The sequence below is a fragment of the Bombina bombina genome, chromosome 7 (genome assembly GCF_027579735.1).
Source record: "Bombina bombina isolate aBomBom1 chromosome 7, aBomBom1.pri, whole genome shotgun sequence".
In the NCBI taxonomy this organism is placed as follows: Eukaryota; Metazoa; Chordata; class Amphibia; order Anura; family Bombinatoridae; genus Bombina; species Bombina bombina.
In genome coordinates this window covers 266799712-266822313 of record NC_069505.1, presented here as the reverse complement: position 1 = coordinate 266822313, position 22602 = coordinate 266799712, and the positions used below count along the sequence as shown (strand labels likewise).

Sequence of the window (22602 nt, the reverse complement as noted above, 5' to 3'; positions counted from 1 at the left end):
AGCAAATAACCTAGGTTCTAGCTGCTGATTGGTGGCTGCATCTACAGTATATATACCAATTGTCATTGGCTCACCCATGTGTTCAGTTAGAAACCAATAGTGCATTGCTGCTCCTTCAACAAATGATACCAAGAGAATGAAGCACATTTGATAATAGAAGTAAACTGGCAAGTTATTTAAAATTGTATGTTCTACCTAAATCATGAAAGAAAAATGTGGGGTTTCATGTCCCTTTAACCCCTTAAGGACCAAGGACTTACAGGGTACGTCCTACAAAAAATGTCACTTAATGACCAAAGACGTACCCTGTACGTCCTCAGGGTTTTCAAGCTTTCATGTTATTGCAGTGATACCTCAATATTGAGGCATCCTGCAATAACATTTTTTAGGCATCCGATGCAGAGAGAGCCACTACCCAAATTGGTGTCAACTAGGTAGAGGGGGCAGGGTTAGAGAGCTGTTTGGGGGGGGGGGGGATCAGGGAGGTTGGGGGCTAAGGGGGGACCCAACACTGCAGAATCAATATATATATTTATTTTTTAATAATGCCTTTTAATTTAGTACTGGCAGACTTTCTGCCAGTACTTAAGATGGCAGTGACAATTGTGAGGTGGGGGAGGGAAGAGAGCTGTTTGAGGGGTGTCAGGGAGGGATCAGGGGGTGGGATGTGTCAGGTGAGAGGCTGTTCTCTACACTAAAGCTAAAATTAACCCTACAAGCTACCTAATTTAACCCTTCACTGCTGGGCACAATACTATTGTGGTGCGCAGCAGCATTTAACGGCCTTCTAATTACCAAAAAGCAACGCCAAAGCCATATATGACTGCTTTTTCTGAACAAAGGGGATCCCAGAGAACCATTTGTGCCATGATTGCACTAACTGTTTGTAAATAATTTCAGTGAGAAACCTAAAATTGTGAAAAAGTTAACAATTTTTTTTTATTTGATCGCATTTGGCGGGGAAATGGTGGCATGAAATATACCAAAATGAGCCTAGATCAATACTTTGGGTTTTCTACTAAAAAAAATATATATACATGTCAAGGGATATTCAGGTATTCCTGACAGATATCAGGGTTACAATGTAACTATCGCTAATTTAAAAAAAAAAAAAATGGTTTGGAAATAGCAAAGTGCTACTTGTACTTATTGCCATATAACTTGCAAAAAAAAAGCAAAGAACATGTAAACATTGGGTATTTCTAAACTCAGGAGAAAATGTAGAAACTATTTAGCAAGGGTGTTTTTTGGTGGTTGTAGATGTGTAACAGATTTTTGGGGTCAAAGTTAGAAAAAGTGTGTTTTTTCCATTTTTTCATCATATTTTATAATTTTTTTATAGTAAGTTGCAAGATATGATGAAAGTAATGGTATCTTTAGAAAAACGGTATATAATATGTGTGGGTACATTAAATGAGTAAGGAAAATTACAGCTAAACACAAACAACAGAAATGTAAAAATAGCCCTGGTCCCAAATGGTAAGAAAATTGAAAAATGGTCTAGTCACTAAGGGGTTAAGCTTTAAACTTCCTACATATATACCTATGTATACACACACATACATGCATACACCTATATACCTTTGTATACATACACATACATACATACATGTATATACCTACATATACACTCACACATATTTAAATACATACACCTATATACCTATGTATACAGACACACATACAGTAAATACATACACCTACAGTATATATCTATAAATAACCTACATACCTACATATACACACATACATACACCTATATACCTACATATACACACACAAATACATACAAATGTATACCTACGTATACACACACAAATAAATACATATACCTATATATCTACGTATACACACACATAAATACATACACCTATATACCTATGTATACAGACACAGATACAGTAAATACATACACCTACAGTATATATCTATAAATAACTACATACATGCCTACATATACACATATACATACACCTATATACCTACGTATACACACACAAATAAATACATATACCTATATATCTACGTATACAGACACAGAAATACATATACCTATATATCTACGTATACACACGCATAAATACATACACCTATATACCTATGTATACAGACACAGATACAGTAAATACATACACCTATATACCAGTATATATCTATAAATAACCTACATACATACCTACATATACACACATACATACACCTATATACCTACGTATACACACACAAATAAATACATGTACCTACATATCTATGTATACACACACATAAATACATACACCTATATACCTATGTATACAGACACAGATACAGTAAATACATACACCTACAGTATACACACACATAAATACATACACCTATATACCAGTATATATCTATAAATAACCTACATACATACCTACATATACACACATACATACACCTATATACCTACGTATACACACACATAAATACATACACCTATATACCTATGTATACAGACACACATACAGTAAATACATACACCTACAGTATATATCTATAAATAACCTACATACATACCTACATATACACACATACATACACCTATATACCTATGTATACACACACAAATACATACAAATATATACCTACGTATACACACACAAATAAATACATATACCTATATATCTACGTATGCACACGCATAAATACATACACCTACAGGGAGTGCAGAATTATTAGGCAAGTTGTATTTTTGAGGATTAATTTTATTATTGAAAAACAACCATGTTCTCAATGAACCCAACAAAACTCATTAATATCAAAGCTGAATAGTTTTGGAAGTAGTTTTTAGTTTGTTTTTAGTTATAGCTATTTTAGGGGGATATCTGTGTGTGCAGGTGACTATTACTGTGCATAATTATTAGGCAACATAACAAAAAACAAATATATACCCATTTAAATTATTTATTTTTACCAGTGAAACCAATATAATATCTCAACATTCACAAATATACATTTCTGACATTCAAAAACAAAACAAAAAACAAATCAGTGACCAATATAGCCACCTTTCTTTGCAAGGACACTCAAAAGCCTGCCATCCATGGATTCTGTCAGTGTTTTGATCTGTTCACCATCAACATTGCGTGCAGCAGCAACCACAGCCTCCCAGACACTGTTCAGAGAGGTGTACTGTTTTCCCTCCTTGTAAATCTCACATTTGATGATGGACCACAGGTTCTCAATGGGGTTCAGATCAGGTGAACAAGGAGGCCATGTCATTAGATTTTCTTCTTTTATACCCTTTCTTGCCAGCCACGCTGTGGAGTACTTGGACGCGTGTGATGGAGCATTGTCCTGCATGAAAATCATGTTTTTCTTGAAGGATGCAGACTTCTTCCTGTACCACTGCTTGAAGAAGGTGTCTTCCAGAAACTGGCAGTAGGACTGGGAGTTGAGCTTGACTCCATCCTCAACCCGAAAAGGCCCCACAAGCTCATCTTTGATGATACCAGCCCAAACCAGTACTCCACCTCCACCTTGCTGGCGTCTGAGTCAGACTGGAGCTCTCTGCCCTTTACCAATCCAGCCACGGGCCCATCCATCTGGCCCATCAAGACTCACTCTCATTTCATCAGTCCATAAAACCTTAGAAAAATCAGTCTTGAGATATTTCTTGGCCCAGTCTCGACATTTCAGCTTGTGTGTCTTGTTCAGTGGTGGTCGTCTTTCAGCCTTTCTTACCTTGGCCATGTCTCTGAGTATGGCACACCTTGTGCTTTTGGGCACTCCAGTGATGTTGCAGCTCTGAAATATGGCCAAACTGGTGGCAAGTGGCATCTTGGCAGCTGCACGCTTGACTTTTCTCAGTTCATGGGCAGTTATTTTGCGCCTTGGTTTTTCCACACGCTTCTTGCGACCCTGTTGACTATTTTGAATGAAACGCTTGATTGTTCGATGATCACGCTTCAGAAGCTTTGCAATTTTAAGAGTGCTGCATCCCTCTGCAATATATCTCACTATTTTTGACTTTTCTGAGCCTGTCAAGTCCTTCTTTTGACCCATTTTGCCAAAGGAAAGGAAGTTGCCTAATAATTATGCACACCTGATATAGGGTGTTGATGTCATTAGACCACACCCCTTCTCATTACAGAGATGCACATAACCTAATATGCTTAATTGGTAGTAGCCTTTCAAGCCTATACAGCTTGGAGTAAGACAACATGCATAAAGAGGATGATGTGGTCAAAATACTCATTTGCCTAATAATTCTGCACTCCCTGTATATACCTATGTATACAGACACAGATACAGTAAATACATACACCTACAGTATATATCTATAAATAACCTACATACATACCTACATATACACACATACATACACCTATATACCTACGTATACACACACAAATAAATACATGTACCTACATATCTACGTATACACACACATAAATACATACACCTATATACCTATGTATACAGACACACATACAGTAAATACATACACCTACAGTATATATCTATAAATAACCTACATACATACCTACATATACACACATACATACACCTATATACCTATATATACAGACACACATACAGTAAATACATACACCTACAGTATATATCTATAAATAACCTACATGCATGCCTACATATACACACATACATACACCTATATACCTACGTATACACACACAAATAAATACATATACCTATATATCTACGTATACAGACACAGAAATACATATACCTATATATCTACGTATACACACACATAAATGCATACACCTATATACCTATGTATACAGACACAGATACAGTAAATACATACACCTACAGTATATATCTATAAATAACCTACATACATACCTACATATACACACATACATACACCTATATACCTACATATACACACACAAATAAATATATGTACCTACATATCTACGTATACACACACATAAATACATACACCTATATACCTATGTATACAGACACACATACAGTATATACATACACCTACAGTATATATCTATAAATAACCTACATACATACCTACATACATATGCACACATACATACACCTATATACCTATGTATACAGACACACATACTGTAAATACATACACCTACAGTATATATCTATAAATAACCTACATACATACCTACATATACACACATACATACACCTATATACCTATGTATACACACACAAATACATACAAATATATACCTACGTATACACACACAAATAAATACATATACCTATATCTACGTATACAGACACAGAAATACATACACCTTTATACCTATGTATACAGACACAGATACAGTAAATACATACACCTATATACCTATGTATACAGACATATATACATACACCTATACGTCTACACACACAGACCTTTGATTGCTTCCCAGTCCCACCCCTTGTTATACACCATATTCCTTTATTTCTGCCACTAAACCTTCTTTTCATTAATAAACATTTGTAAGTCGTACGTCTAAATGTAACTGGAACACTTTATTTTCCTGCAGATCCCCTTAGCTGTACAGGACATTATGTACTCAACAAATATACATATGTACAGTATCTAAACCTATATATATATATATATATATATATATATATATATATATATATATATATATATATATATTAATTAATGTGCGCTCTGTCCCCTGTATACAGTCTCTACAATAAATAATGACAAATTTGCCATGTATTCAATCATTTCCTTTGAATAGTTAAAATACTTACCGTTAACATGTTGGAGACCCGAGATAAGCTTAGCGTTGCGGTTCCCAGAGCCTTTGCTAAAGAAGAAGGTCCTTTAGTATAGGGCGGCCCTGGAAGCCACGCACTAATCCTCCTTTTAGCGTGGCCAGGGCTCTGTGAAGAAGGGTCGGGATAAGCATGGCTCTCCAGCGCGCTAAACGTAACTATAAAGCTACAGATGAACGTTTTCAAAGGAATATGTACATTCTTTTAACAAAAAATAAATGTGAATGTTCCACAAATGGTTGGTATTTGTTTAGTTTAAAACAAATGAATAACGAATAATACGGGCAACGAATATTCGAAATACAAAGTTTTTTTTAAATATTCTATTACTATTAAATAAAAGCAAAATTGATTTATTTATTTGCATTTCATCTGGTGACATTTTCCTATCTTATATTTCTGCAATCTAAAATTATTTTCTAAAAATGCCAGGTCTGCTAAAAAAAAAGAATAGATATAATTTGTGTAGGTACCTCACAGAAAAAAAAGTTAAAATGTATTTGTAACTTGTAATACCAGGCATTTAATTCTTTATCAGCAGTGCAGAAAGTTGAAAATTTAAATAATAAAAGTACATTGCAAATTTATTTTACAATATATCATTTTATGATTAATGGGATAGAAAAAGTCAAACTTTAAGTGTGCATGTGTGCATTTAATTTTTAAATAGAATGATTTTTACAATATACTTCCATTAGCAAAAACGCTTCTTGTAAAATGTATTACTGTTGTAGCTGCATATGAGCATATGCTGTGAACGCATCTTGCATTAGCAATAGCATTCAAACACCACACCTTCTGAGAGAGTCAGCAGTGGCTTGTATGACACAAGTAAGGTCTTCACTGACGCAATACACACCACCCGCTCTCTGAGCTGGCATACTGTTTGATTCCTGATTGTATAGTCACATGTAGCATATGTGCATATGACGCTGAAATCATAATCACTGTTACTAGAAGATTGTTTTTGCTAATGACAGTATATTACAAATAGGCTTCTATTTAAAACTGAAATGCATTCATGCACATTTCAATTTTGACCTTTCTATCCCTTTAATTACATTTGATGTCCTTTTAAACTTTTGATTTTCAAAGTTCTTATTAATTTATGTTTATGCTAAGATAGTATTTTAGTTTTTTTTATGTTTTGTTAATACAAATGCTGTTTAAAGAATTATTCAGTCCATCTCACAATTGTCAAAATGTATCATAAGCTGATAGCACACCTCACAAGTTTGAAGCATTGAAATCAGCCAAATTAAAGGGACAGTCTACTTGAAAATGTTTATGGTTTAAAAAGATAGATAATCCTTTTATTGCCCATTCCCCAGTTTTCCGTAACCAACACTTTTATATTAATATACTTTTTTTTCCTCTGTGATTACCTTGTATCTAAGCCTCTGCAGGCTTCCACCTTATTTCAGTTCTTTTGACAGACGAGCATTTTAGTGCTGAATCATAAATATCTCCATGGGAGCAAGCAAAATGTTATCTATATGACAGACAGGAACTAGCGCTGTTTAGCTGTGGAAAAACTGTCAAAATGCACTGAGATAAGAGGATGCCTTCAAGAGTTTAGAAATTAGCATATGAACTTACCTAGGTTTAGCTTTCAACAAAGAATACCAAGAGAACAAAGCAATTTTGATGAGAAAAGTCAACTGGAAAGTTGTTTAAAATTGCATGCCCTATTTGAATCATGAAAGTTTAATTTTGACTAGACTGTCCCTTTAAGTTAATGCTAAAATACAGTCATTATTAAAGGAATATAAGAGCGCAAAAAGAAAATGCTATGCATTACAAACTTTTATTTTTGTGCTATTGTTTGTATATAAAATATTTTACCCCTGGAAAGGTTTTAAATAAATAGTTAAATAGATAAATCTAGATACAAGGCAGCAACATAGGATACAAAGAGAACAAAGAAAATATGATAATAGAAGTATACTAGACAAGTTTTTTTTGTTATATGCTATGGGCCCCATCCGATATGCAGCGTCGCCCGCAAAAGCCGGCGACGCCGGTTTTTGCGCGGGTTTGGTATCCTATATACAGTGCCGCATATAAATGCGGCACAAATATTTCACCCGTCAGACGTAGTTTTTTCACCCATAGATTAACATAGAACAGCCGCGCAATTTGGTATCCAATATCCAGCGCAAGGCCTTACGTGGCGAAAATGGAGAAATCTTACTCCATTTTCACCTCGCCATAAAATGCAGCCGTAGCAGGCCTTGCGCTGAGTATGGGAGCACCGTAACTCCCTAAAATGCCTGCAAAAAAAAACCTTACACCTAACGCATGCGCAATGTCTATCTACCTGTCAACCGCAATCCCCCACCGCAATAGCTAATAAAGTGTATTAACCCTTAAACCGCCGCTCCCGGAGCCCACCGCCACCTACATTATATGTATTAACCCCTAAACTGCCGCTCCCGGACCCCGCCGCACCTACATTATATGTATTAACCCCTAAACCGCCCGCTCCCGGACCCCACCGCAACCTACATTAAATATATTACCCTCTAATCTGACCCCCCTACACTGCCACCACCTACATTAAATATATTAACCCCTAATCTAACCCCCCCTACACCGCCGCCACCTACATTAAATGTATTACCCCCTAAACCTAAGTCTAACCCTAATACCCCCCCTAATTTAAAGGGACACTGTACCCAAAAATTTTCTTTTGTGATTCAGATTGAGCATGAAATTTTAAGCAACTTTCTAATTTACTCCTATTATCAAATTTTCTTCATTCTCTTGGTATCTTTATTTGAAATGCAAGAATGTAAGTTTAGATGCCGGCCCATTTTTGGTGAACAACCTGGGTTGTCCTTGCTGATTGGTGGATAAATTCATCCACCAATAAAAAAGTGCTGTCCAGAGTACTGAAACAAAAAAAAAGCTTAGATGCCTTCTTTTTCAAATAATGATAGCAAGAGAACAAAGAAAAATTGATAATAGGAGTAAATTAGAAAGTTGCTTAAAATTGCATGTTCTTTCTGAATTACAAAAGAAAAAATTTGAGTTCAGTGTCCCTTTAATTATTATTTAAATAAATATAAATAATATTACTATTATTAACTCAATTATTCCTATTTAAAACTAAATACTTACCTATAAAATAAACCCTAAGATAGCTACAATATAATTAATAATTACATTGTAGCTATTTTAGGGTTTATATTTATTTTACAGGCAACTTTGTATTTATTTTAACTAGGTACAATAGCTATTAAATAGTTAATAACTAAACTATAGTACAAAAACAAACACTAAATTACAAAAAATAAAAAATATTACAAGAAGTTTAATCTAATTACACCTAATCTAAGCTCCCTAATAAAATAAAAAGCCCCCAAAATAATAAAATGCCCTACCCTATACTAATTTACAAATAGCCCTTAAAAGTGCCTTTTGCGGGGCATTGCCCCAAAGTAATCAGCTCTTTTACCTGTAAAAAAAAGAACAACTCCCCCCAACATTACAACCCACCACCCACACACCCCTACTCTAAAACCCACCGATCCCCCCTTGACAAAACCTAACACTAGCCCATTGAAGATAACCCTATCTTGAGCCGTCTTCACCCAGCCGGGCACCAGTGGTCATCCGATGGGGCAGAAGAGGACATCTGGACCGGCAGAAGTCTTCATCCTATCCGGGCAGAAGAGGACATCCGGACTGGCAGACATCTTCATCCAAGCGGCATCTTCTATCTTCATCCATCCGACGAGGAACGGCTCCATCTTGAAGACCTCCGGCGCGGAACATCCTTCTAGGCCGACGACTACCCGACGAATGGCTGGTCCTTTAAATGACGTCATCCAAGATGGCGTCCCTCGAATTCCGATTGGCTGATAGGTTTCTATCAGCCAATCGGAATTAAGGTTTGAAAAATCCGATTGGTTGATTTAATCAGCCAATCGGATTGAAGTTCAATCCGATTGGCTGATTGGATCAGCCAATAGAATGCAAGGTCAATTCTATTGGCTGATCCAATCAGCCAGTCGGATGGAGCTTCAATCCGATTGGCTGATTAAATCAACCAATCGGATTTTTAGTTATTAACTATTTAATAGCTATTGTACCTAGTTAAAATAAATACAAAGTTACCTGTAAAATAAATATAAATCCTAAAATAGCTACAATGTTATTATTAATTATATTGTAGCTATCTTAGGGTTTATTTTATAGGTAAGTATTTAGTTTTAAATAGGAATAATTTAGTTAATAATAGTAATATTATTTATATTTATTTAAATAATAATTAAGTTAGGGGGTGTTAGGGTTAGACTTAGGTATAGGGGGTAATACATTTAATGTAGGTGGCGGCGGTGTAGGGGGGGTCAGATTAGGGGTTAATAAATTTAATGTAGGTGGCGGCGGTGTAGAGGGGTCAGATTAGGGGTTAATAAATTTAATGTAGGTGGCGGCAGGGTCCGGGAGCGGCGGTTTAGGGGTTAAACACTTTATTTAGGGGCGGCGGGGTCCGGGAGCAGCGGTTTAGGGGTTAATACATATAATGTAGGTGGCGGTGGGCTCCGGAAGCAGCGGTTTAGGGGTTAATACTAGGATAGGTTTATTGCGGTGTGGGCTATGGCAGTTTAGGGGTTAATAATTAGGCTTATTGCGTTCTGGGGGGTTTTCGGTCTAGGGGTTAATACATTTATTATTAGGAGTGAGAGGGGAGATTGCAGATATAGGGGTATACGTGTCGGGCTGATTTTTGGGAGGCAGTTTGACAGTTACGGGAGATTTAATATTTTAGTTAGTTTTTTTAGGCGCAGGCAGTTTCTAAAGTGCCGTAAGTCACTGGCGACTCCAGAAATGTGTAGTTACGCTCATTTCTGGACATCGCTAGTTTGTCCAACTTACGGCACTTTAGCAACTGCCTGCGGGGTATATGTAATACCCCGATGTGCGAGGTGAAACTACGGGCGGCCCGGGTTCCCTCGCTTGTGCTGAAAACTACGCCATATATCGGATTGCGCCCTGCATCTGAACCATGTCCCTTTAACCTGAGCCAGTCTTGAAGAGAGTGTGATCCAGAAATAGGAAGGGTCTGAATGCCAATATGGAATATATAATACGTTTCTCTCCAAACTTTGATTCATTAAATTAAAAAAACAAAAAACATCTCCAAATCTGTATTATCTCAGAACAAATATTTAAAAAGCTATAAAATTGAACTTTTTAAAACTAAGAGGTTTGACTTGCTCATGTGGGGCAAGATTATATATGCGGCTTTAATAGTTTAATTAGGCATATTGCGTTGTGTCGGTTTAGGGGTTAATACATTTATTATTAGTTCCGATATGGAAGTAATGATGAATATAGGGGTTTTATTTTTAGGAGGCGGGTTAAACTTTTACGGAGATTTGACATTTTTTTTATTTTCTTAGGCGCCAGCAGTTTATAACGTGCCATAAGTCACTGGCGACTCCAGAAATTTGTATTTACGCTCATTTCTGCACATCGCTAGTTTATCCAACTTATGGCACTTTATGAACTGCTTGCGCCGTATATGTGATACCCCGATGTGCAAGGTGAAATTACGGACGGCCGCATATGTAATCTTGACCGTGATTGGGTAGTCAAATTTGTAAATGCCATTGGTCCTGGGAGCCCATTAAAACACATCTGCAGTTGCCTTGTCACGTGGGAAATAAGCTTAGAAAGGAACCAAATGTGGTTTACTTTCTGGTCCTTGCAAGCTTTGGGCTTTTTATAAACTATGATTGACATTAGAGGATGGAGTCTGGGATACATATATTCTAATACATATTCACATATGAAATAAATACATTTTGTGGTGGACTTGAATTCTATAAAAACTTAAGCATCAATGTGTATATTTGGGGATTGTTTTCTTACTATGTGAATAGTATTAAAGGGACATTAAACACTTTGAGATGGTAATATAAAATGATAAATTGTATATATAAAACAACTCTGCAATATACTTTCATTATTTATTTATCCTCTTTGCCTGTAATTCCATTCTGAAATTGTGAGCTTTTCAGTTCCTGTTAGAAATGGAAGTGCAGAACACTGTTAAATCCAGCACAACCACTGGCTGCACACTCTAGTGACCTATTTATAACTGTCCCTAATTGGCCACAGCACAGCAGAGAAGGTAACACAAGTTACAACATGGCAGCTCCCAGTGTTTTATAGACACTAAAACTTTACACTTATTTTGTCACTTTTTAAACAACTAATGAAACTTTAAAAAACACATCTACATGTTAGTCATGGACTAATCTTTTCTTTGTATGCATCATTCTATCTAGCATGTATTTAGTGTTTAATGTCCCTTTAATAGGTCTGTTTATAAGGAAGTGCACAGCTGTTTATAAATATGGTTTATAACCTTAGCACAATCTGGATATTAACACTTCTAGTACCAAGAGTCTATTAGGCAACTTGCCACTCAATCATCTAGTGATGTGTATAGCAATTTAATGAGGGTCTTTTATTTTTAGTAGGTGACATAAATATTAATAGTATCAAATCCTTTTTACCATTAGCAATTTGAAACTAAAGTCATTTTCTAAGTAGGCAACAAGTATATCAGACATATTTCTGATTCTGCTTTGTTGGTATCCAACAATGTTATACATTGTTACAAAACAGGTGCTTTAGAGTGGTAGGTAGGCTTTTCAACAAACAGTACCCAGAAGATTTGATAGCATAAGTAAACTGTAAAAAATGAACGTTTAGTTTAATTATGACTTTTAATGTGACCCTGCACTACTCTGTGTTTAGCCCTCGCAAAGGGGTTAAACACACACTAGAAGTACCACCTGGGACCCGCAGAGCCCCCATGTACTAAAATGTGAGCGGACAGGTTTCTCAACTCATTGCCCACTCATGTTCGCCACATACGGGCAGAGGACAAACAGGATCCGCTGCCTGTATGTATCATTGCACGCTCAAGTGTGAGACCAATCGTGTGAGAGACGGGACTGAGAGTGAGTAAGCTCTCTGTGATTTGTCCTTGCCACGTCAGAGGTGGTGTAGAGTGTAAGAAGCAGCGGTCTAATGACTATTGCTTCTTACATTACGGGTAGCAGGCTCGCATATGTCAACCTGCCCTGCTAGGGCTCCGGAGTAGCTGTCGCTGCTTAGTACATAGAGCCCCTGGTCCCAAATTAATTGTGAATCAGCAGCTATAGTCACAAAGCTGAATCTAATGAATTAGAGCAGTGTTTCCCAACTCCAGTCCCTAGGACCCTTACTCAGGCCACATATTCATTATATCTTAACTAGAGCACAGGTGAAATAATCAGCTGATCAGTAACCATGGTTACTAACCTGCGCTCACCCTTCAGATGATTATTTCACCTGTGCTCTATTTAAGATATAATGAATATATGGGCTGGGTAAGAGTCCTGGGAACTGGAGTTGAGAATCACTGAATTAGAGCATGTCATTTTGTTTTTGTTTGTTTTACTATTATGTTCCTTTAATAAGAAGTATGGGAATGATTTTCTGATAACAAATTGCTGATGTCCCATTTCTGATCGGTGGTGCCAAGGCCCAGATGTGGCCCACAGGTTGTTGTTTGGGCAGATTTGTTGCTTCAGTTGATCTCATGTACTTCAGTAAGCAGCCTCCACAGAGTAACAGAGAAAACTAAACCCTCTACAAATTGCAAGATTTTCTTTAGTTTGAAACATAAATGTAGTTTCCATTGTTATCCTAAGGAGTTGAGTCACTAAGACAGAGAGAGCTATATTATACTTTAGTATATAAGTTCAATAGAATCACCTAGAAGTTAGATATCTTTTTATTACTGTAAAGCTATTTTAATTCTTTATAAATATGGAGAAGTGACAGCAATCCGGAGTTCCTCAGATCCTTTCATTTATTTAAGAAAAGTAACTAGTTATCAGCCACTCCTCAGAGTATGAAATGGCCACTAACAAGAAGCCTGAATCTATTAACTCGCTTGTGCTCACAAGTCTTTCAGCGACCTCCGTGACAAACAAGTTGGCTTGCCTGGATAAGCCCTAGGCATTCAGCGTACGCCTAAAATAATTACGCTTCTTACATGCACAGGAAAACTTTTAAAAATACATTAAACTCATCTTCCTGTATCTATGAATGAACATTATAATTAACATTTCAGAACTATTCTTTCTGGAACTATTTCTTAGACAAATGTTACCGTAAGTGTTGGGGTATTGGTATATTCTTTTTGGTACAGGATTTTTGCTTTCTGGTGTTAATTTAAAAGGGATACTGAACAAACACAATTTTGTTCTTTCATGATTCAGATAGAGCATGCTATTTTAAGCAATTTTCTAATTTACTTAATTTCAAGAAAGCAAAATTCAACGATTTAAGGAAATCATTAAATAATATAAATTGGGACAATGAATTTTCTAATAAAAATACAGAGGATAAATGGATATTATTTAAAAATTTGTTAAATAAATATACATATCAACACATACCATATGGTTATAAAAATAAAAATAAAAAAACAAAGCCGTTATGGCTAAATAAAAATGTGTTAAGAGAAATTAGGAAAAAACGTAGGGCATTTAAATTATTAAAAAAAAATAGTACAGACTCAGCATACAATATTTATAAGGAATGTAACAAAGCATGCAAAAAAGCAATCAAATTAGCCAAAATTGAAAATGAAAAATTAATTGCCAAGGATTCTAAGTCTAACCCTAAAAGGTTCTTTAAGTACATAAATAGCAAAAAATCTAAGAAGGATAATATAGGTACATTAAAATGCGTGGAGGGTAGCATGATAATTAATGACAGGGAGAAGGCTGAGGTACTAAACCAGTTTTTTTCTTCAGTATACACAAGAGAGGAACCATTGAATGATACTTTGGAACAGAATAGAACATGCCATTCCATACCACTAACTGCATTTTGTTTAGAGGATATCAGGAAAAAAATGGAAAATATTAAGGTAAATAAAACTCCAGGCCCAGATGGAATACACCCAAGGGTGTTAAGGGAATTTAGCACTGTTATAGACAAACCTTTACTCTTAATTTTTCAAGACTCATTATCCTCAGGCATGGTACCCCAGGATTGGCGTAAAGCTGATGTGGTGCCACTCTTCAAAAAGGGAAGCAGGGATGATCCAGGAAGCTATAGACCAGTTAGTCTGACATCAATAGTGGGGAAGATATTTGAAGTGATTATAAGGGATTATATTGATGAGCATATTAGTGTAAACAAGATTATGAGTTCTAATCAGCATGGCTTTAGGAGAAATAGATCATGTCAAACTAATCTAATTAGATTCTACGAGGAAGTAAGTAAAAATATAGATAAAGGGGAATCAGTTGATGTGATATACTTAGATTTTGCAAAGGCATTTGATACAGTGCCACATGAGAGATTAATGCACAAAATTAAGGGACTGGGAATAGCTGAAAATGTTAGCTCATGGATAAATAACTGGATAAAAGATAGGGAGCAACGAGTAGTAGTAAATGGATCATACTCAGATTGGACAAAGGTAATCAGTGGCGTCCACCAGGGATCAGTACTGGGTCCTGTTCTTTTTAATATTTTTATAGATGACTTGGAGCAAGGATTAAATAGCGACATCTCTATTTTTGCAGATGATACTAAGTTAAGTAAGGTCATTAGGTCAGAGCAGGACGAACTCTCTTTACAAAGGGATTTGCTAAAATTAGAACTATGGGCAAGTGAATGGAAAATGAGATTTAATACGGAAAAATGCAAGGTTCTACATTTTGGAAGTAAAAATAAGCAGGCTACATATTTTTTAAATGGGACAAGACTTAGCCAAACACAGGAGGAAAGGGATTTGGGAGTAGTAATAGATAACAAGCTAAAGATGAGTGCACAATGCAGGACAGCAGCTTCAAAGGCTAATAAGATACTAGCATGTATTAAAAGAGGCATTGATTCAAGGGAGGAAAGCATAATTCTGTCATTATATAAAGCCCTGGTAAGACCTCACCTTGAGTTTGGGGTGCAGTTCTGGGGACCGATTGCTAAAAAAGATATTGCAGAACTAGAAAGAGTTCAGAGAAGGGCCACAAAGCTAATAAGGGGATTGGATAAATTAACCTATGAGGAGAGGCTAGCCAAACTGGGTCTGTTCTTTTTAGAAAAAAGGCGCTTGAGAGGTGACATGATTACTTTATATAAATATATTCAAGGCCCATATACAGAGATGGCAGAAGCTCTGTTTATTCCAAGAAAATTGTTCCTGACAAGAGGTCATAATTTAAGGTTGGAGGAAAGGAGATTTAATCTCCTGCAACGGAAACGTTTTTTCACTGTAAGTGCAATAAAATTGTGGAACTCATTACCAAAGGAGGTAGTGAATGCCAATACCATTGATACATTTAAAAATAGTCTGGATAAATTTCTGTATATAAACAAAATTCATGGATATGATTGCTAGTATTAAATGGGTCAACTTTTAATGGGGTTATTTAAGCTTAACTGGAGCTTTTTGTAAGTATTTTAGATTTGTATAGGTTGAACTCGATGGACTTCAGTCTTTTTTCAACCTTATCTACTATGTTACTATGTTACTATGTTACTCCTATGACCAATTTTAATTCGTTCTCTTGGTATCTTTATTTGAAAAAGCAGGAATTTAAGTTTACGAGCCGGCCCATTTTTGGTTCAGCACCTGGGTAGTTCTTTCTTATTGGTAGCTAAATGTACCCACCAATCAGCAGGTGCTGAACCAAAATAGGCAGACTCTTAAGCTTACATTTCTGCTTTTTCAAATAAAGATGCTAAGAGAACGAAGAAAAATTGATAATAGGAGTAAATTATAAAAAGTTGCTTAAAATTGCATGTTTTATCTGAATCATGAAATATAACATTGGGTTTTCATCCCTTTAATACCTAATGAAATATTAGTTTAATTTGTCTATCATATAGCAAATACCAACACATGAAAGTTTTTTTCAAATAATGTGTATTTACACAACTACAATCAGAACTACCATTAAAAGGAAATTGTATTGGTTTTATTGTCTTCATTTTCTAATTTAGTAACCAAGTTTCTTTCATTATGTGTTAATTATTGTACATTTTTTTTGCATATTAGTATGAAGAAGGGAAGAAACGAAGAAAACCGAACTACAGCAGTGTTGACCTATCAGAGGTTGAATGGGAAGACCGAGATGACGTGGTAAGGGATTTATTAAACATTTTGCTCTTTGGCATAAAAAGGTTTTTCTTTTTTTAATTCTGCTTTCTTGTATGAATAATAAAACATTTTTTCACTACAGTGACTTTTTAAGGGTCATAATAAAAAAAAATGATTTTTCCTAGATATTTCTTAATTTCTTTTTTATTTGCTTCATGTGCTTTATGCGTAAAGGGTTAAACACAAAGACAAAGGGAATGGGATATATTACAAGTGGAGCACTACTTACTCCCTGCGCTGCACAAGGTTCTGATGCCGTCTCGTGAGCACAATGCTTCCTAGCAATGCGAACTCCAGCTAGCGTTCACATTGGGATTAACTTGTAATACCAGCGCACATTATCGTGGTCGTTTACAGCAAACAACTACCTTTATAATTCATGTAAATGTATTTTGTATATTTTACTCCACAATTTTATACCTAATGTCATTTTACTTTTTAATATCACATCATAACTAAATTGTAGAGATAATACTAGTGTGAGCCCTGACAGGCACTCATTGGTGCAAATTCACCATGTACTTAGTTTTCTGTCAATCAAGCTAGCTAAGAACAGCACCTGGGGTTGATTAAAAAAAAGCTAACATTTTTATTTTTCTTATTTAACGCTTTATATTCCAAAGTGTGCTACAATAGTATTCTTGGCTTTTGGAACCTCAGCATGCTATTGACACTTATGGTATCAGCTGCCTATTCACTGTGAATATCAGCTAATATATATATATATATATATATATATATATATATATATTCAGCACACTTCACAGCTGATGCTGTCAGTAGACAGGATTTAGTAATGCAGACTTTTTGTTTGAATTTAATAATATAATTTCAAAGATCTACAGTTTTTGCAGTTGTAGCCAATTGGGGTGGCTTTTTTAGATATTTTAAAGGGACACAAAAAACTTTTTTTTTCATGATACAGGGTATATAATTTTTAACAACTTTCCAATTTACTTCTATCATCAAATGTGTTTCATTCTCTTGGTAACCCTTGTTGAAGGAGCAGCAATGCACTACTGGTAGCTAGCTGATCAGGTAAGCCAATGACAAGAGGCATATAAGTGCAGCCACTAATCAGCAGCTAGCTTCCAGTAATGCATTTCTGCTCCTGAGCCTACCTATGAATGTTTTTCAACAAAAGATACCAAGAAAAAAAATCAAATTGACAATAGAAGTAAATTGTAAAGTTGTTTAAAATGACTTGCCTTTTAATTTATAAGAGAGAAAAAAAATGTGTTTCATATCCCTTTAAAGGGTTCTTGCAGCTTTCACAAAATAAATATAGACTTTTATCCTTCAAGGTTGTTTTGATATAAAAGACGAATTGCCTCAAGTAGTGTTGTCTTCAGTTTTTTTGCTGCCATAGGCACCGGGATATTTGCTCTCTCCTGATCATCACATCCCAAACAATTTTATCATATTTGCTCCACACAACCCCTCCTCCCAATGATTTTAGTTTATATTTGCTCAGCCCCTAATGATGACGTTCCCCCTGCCCATGCTTAAAGAGACAGTATACACCAATTTTCATATAGCTGCATTTAATAGACACTGCTATAAAGAAGAATATGCTCAGATACTGATCTAAAAATCCAGTATAAAACCTTTTAAAACATACTTAGAAGCTCCCAATTTAGTACTGTTGGTGAGGACATATTAACCTGAAACAAATTCAGATAAACGTACACTGAAGACATCACAATTTCATTTGTATTTGCTGTCAGCACAGGTTCCATTTCAGAAAGATTAATTACTTTTTATGGTAGGAAACTCGCCACTTGCAGGGTACAGTACAGTCTGCACCTGTTTTTTAAAAATTGTGCCCAAAGTAAAGTTTAAAGGGACATGAAACCCCCAAAAATTCTACCATTATTCAGATATAGAATACAGTTGTAAAAGGTTTCCAATTTACTTCTATTATCAAATTTACTTTGTTCTTATGTTATTCTTTGTTTAAGAATTACCTAGCTAGGTAACGTGCACATGCATTAAGCAGTACATTTACAGGAAACTGTGCTGCCATCTAGTGCGCTTGGAAATGTATAACATTGTCCCAAAATTTTAGCCGGGTTGTCAGTAAAATCAGGAAGGGTGGTGCACCCGCTAAAATAGTCCTGGAGAAAACACTGTATATATATATATTTTTATATATATATATATATATATATATATATATACACACACACATACATATCCTATATAGATGGAACACAGTCTAGTAAACAAACAGCTTCTGTTTAATTCTTCAATGCCTAAAACAGTGTGCAGTCTCTGTTATTTATTTATTAAAGTTCGTAACACAGAGATTTTCTACAATATGTCTTTAATTGAAGATTTCAAAAAGCTTCCCATGCTGTTTTAACAATCTTGCTGGCGTCCCTAATTAAGGTCTTGCACATAAAATATTATGAAACCCAAAAATTATAGGTGTGGGGCAATGTGTAAGCCTTACAATAGACCACAAAAGATTTGCTAATAAATGGCCATTAATGTAATTTTTGAATGGAAGAAATGCTCAGGGTATATATTAATCCAACAACTTGCAGAAATGTGTTTGAAAGGCTTTTGTGACACCAAATTTTAGACTTTAGGGTCTATTTTTTATAGGCTCATAAGAGACATAATACCATGTACAGTGCTTCAATAGAGCATTGTAAGCACAATTATTTTTCCCTTTGGATTATATCCAACATAAAAACAGGAAGGTATTTGTTTTCTGTGCTTTTATATACTACTTTGTTCAATTTCATCACATCGGTAGTTAGAATATACTGTATTTGTGCCCCCCCCCCCCGGCTTAGCTTATAGTTTGAAAGAAATGCTAATAACCAGCCTTTCTTTCCATTTTTTTGTTTTAAAGTGTGATAAAAATGACTATTTATTTTGTAACAAATATTTCTGTAACCTAAATAGTTCCTTATGAGAAAAACTAGCACACTGTGATTTAAACAAAAAATATTTATTTTTTCCAATTTTCCTCACCGTCTAATCTGTTGAATATACACACTAGTCCAGTAGTTAAAGTAGTTTAAACTAGTAAAATATTGCGGTGTATAAGTACAAAATGAAAGGACATAAAACCCCAAAAATTCATTTCATGAGTCAGGTATAGCATAGAATTTTAAATAACTTTACAATTTACTTTTCTTATATAATTTGCTTTGTTCTCTTTGTATCCTTTGTTGTGAAGCATACCTAGGTAGGCTCAGGTGCTGCTGATTAGTGGCTGCACTTATATATATATATATATATATATATATATATATATATACACACATACATTATATAGTACCATATATACATACTGTATATGGCACTTTATAATTTATCACTGTGATTTACACTCGTTTGATGATCTTTTGTGCCCAAAATGTCTCTATCAGAAGAGGCTAGACATTACGGGTTTGTAATTGTCTGTGTTTTTCTTTTATTTCCCGACACTAAAAAAAATGATCAGCCTTCCACATATTGCATAGCAGAGAAAGGTCACACAGCTACTGCACATCATAGGGACTCCCGAGAATAAAACAAGGAAAAAGTCTCAATGTAATATGTGAAGCAAGCTAATTCCTACACTAGTCTGAGGAAAGACGGTGGCAGAATAATATATGAACTGAAAACTATTACGTTTACCAGTGACGTTTTATTGTTACAATTGTATTTTCTTAATTAAAGGGATATGGAATGGATATACAGGGAGTGCAGAATTATTAGGCAAGTTGTATTTTTGAGGATTAATTTTATTATTGAACAACAACCATGTTCTCAATGAACCCAAAAAACTCATTAATATCAAAGCTGAATAGTTTTGGAAGTAGTTTTAGTTTGTTTTTAGTTATAGCTATTTTAGGGGGATATCTGTGTGTGCAGGTGACTATTACTGTGCATAATTATTAGGCAACTTAACAAAAAACAAATATATACCCATTTCAATTATTTATTTTTACCAGTGAAACCAATATAACATCTCAACATTCACAAATATACATTTCTGACATTCAAAAACAAAACAAAAACAAATCAGTGACCAATATAGCCACCTTTCTTTGCAAGGACACTCAAAAGCCTGCCATCCATGGATTCTGTCAGTGTTTTGATCTGTTCACCATCAACATTGCGTGCAGCAGCAACCACAGCCTCCCAGACACTGTTCAGAGAGGTGTACTGTTTTCCCTCCTTGTAAATCTCACATTTGATGATGGACCACAAGTTCTCAATGGGGTTCAGATCAGGTGAACAAAGAGGCCATGTCATTAGATTTTCTTCTTTTATACCCTTTCTTGCCAGCCACGCTGTGGAGTACTTGGACGCGTGTGATGGAGCATTGTCCTGCATGAAAATCATGTTTTTCTTGAAGGATGCAGACTTCTTCCTGTACCACTGCTTGAAGAAGGTGTCTTCCAGAAACTGGCAGTAGGACTGGGAGTTGAGCTTGACTCCATCCTCAACCCGAAAAGGCCCCACAAGCTCATCTTTGATGATACCAGCCCAAACCAGTACTCCACCTCCACCTTGCTGGCGTCTGAGTCGGACTGGAGCTCTCTGCCCTTTACCAATCCAGCCACGGGCCCATCCATCTGGCCCATCAAGACTCACTCTCATTTCATCAGTCCATAAAACCTTAGAAAAATCAGTCTTGAGATATTTCTTGGCCCAGTCTTGACGTTTCAGCTTGTGTGTCTTGTTCAGTGGTGGTCGTCTTTCAGCCTTTCTTACCTTGGCCATGTCTCTGAGTATTGCACACCTTGTGCTTTTGGGCACTCCAGTGATGTTGCAGCTCTGAAATATGGCCAAACTGGTGGCAAGTGGCATCTTGGCAGCTGCACGCTTGACTTTTCTCAGTTCATGGGCAGTTATTTTGCGCCTTGGTTTTTCCACATGCTTCTTGCGACCCTGTTGACTATTTTGAATGAAACGCTTGATTGTTCGATGATCACGCTTCAGAAGCTTTGCAATTTTAAGAGTGCTGCATCCCTCTGCAAGATATCTCACTATTTTTGACTTTTCTGAGCCTGTCAAGTCCTTCTTTTGACCCATTTTGCCAAAGGAAAAGAAGTTGCCTAATAATTATGCACACCTGATATAGGGTGTTGATGTCATTCGACCACACCCCTTCTCATTACAGAGATGCACATCACCTAATATGCTTAATTGGTAGTAGGCTTTCGAGCCTATACAGCTTGGAGTAAGACAACATGCATAAAGAGGATGATGTGGTCAAAATACTCATTTGCCTAATAATTCTGCACTCCCTGTATATATATATACACACAGGACTTGAAATTTCTAGTTGTCCTGGACGACTTGAAAATTGCAGCGGACGACTTGGAAATTAGACTTTTTCCTATCTTTAAACATTGTGTGGACTAGTAACTTCTTCCCTCTGGACTAGTAGCTTTTAACTGATGCCTAGTAAACCATAGTGATATTTTTATACCCCTGTATGTATATATATATATATATATATATATATAATGCACATTATATATCAGATTACATTGCAAATATCTGCATACAAAATAAATAGTGTATAGACACTAAGGGCTCCATTTATTAAGCAGGGGATGATACTTAAGAGCCCCATCGTTTCAGGTCCACCTGAACCGAAAGTTAAGAAGCAGCGGTCATAAGACCGTTGCTCTTTAACTTCTATGCTACCTTTTAGG

At 35.8% G+C, this 22602-nt stretch overlaps 1 protein-coding gene across 1 annotated transcript in view; it reads left to right on the top strand.

Moving 5' to 3' along the window:
- The window catches only part of CACNA2D3 (calcium voltage-gated channel auxiliary subunit alpha2delta 3), a 1718630-nt gene that overhangs the window by 1145124 nt on the left and 550904 nt on the right, over positions 1-22602 (top strand). Inside the window, 1 exon segment of the mRNA XM_053720740.1 lies at positions 16832-16915. Within this exon segment, the coding sequence (XP_053576715.1) occupies positions 16832-16915 (84 nt within the window).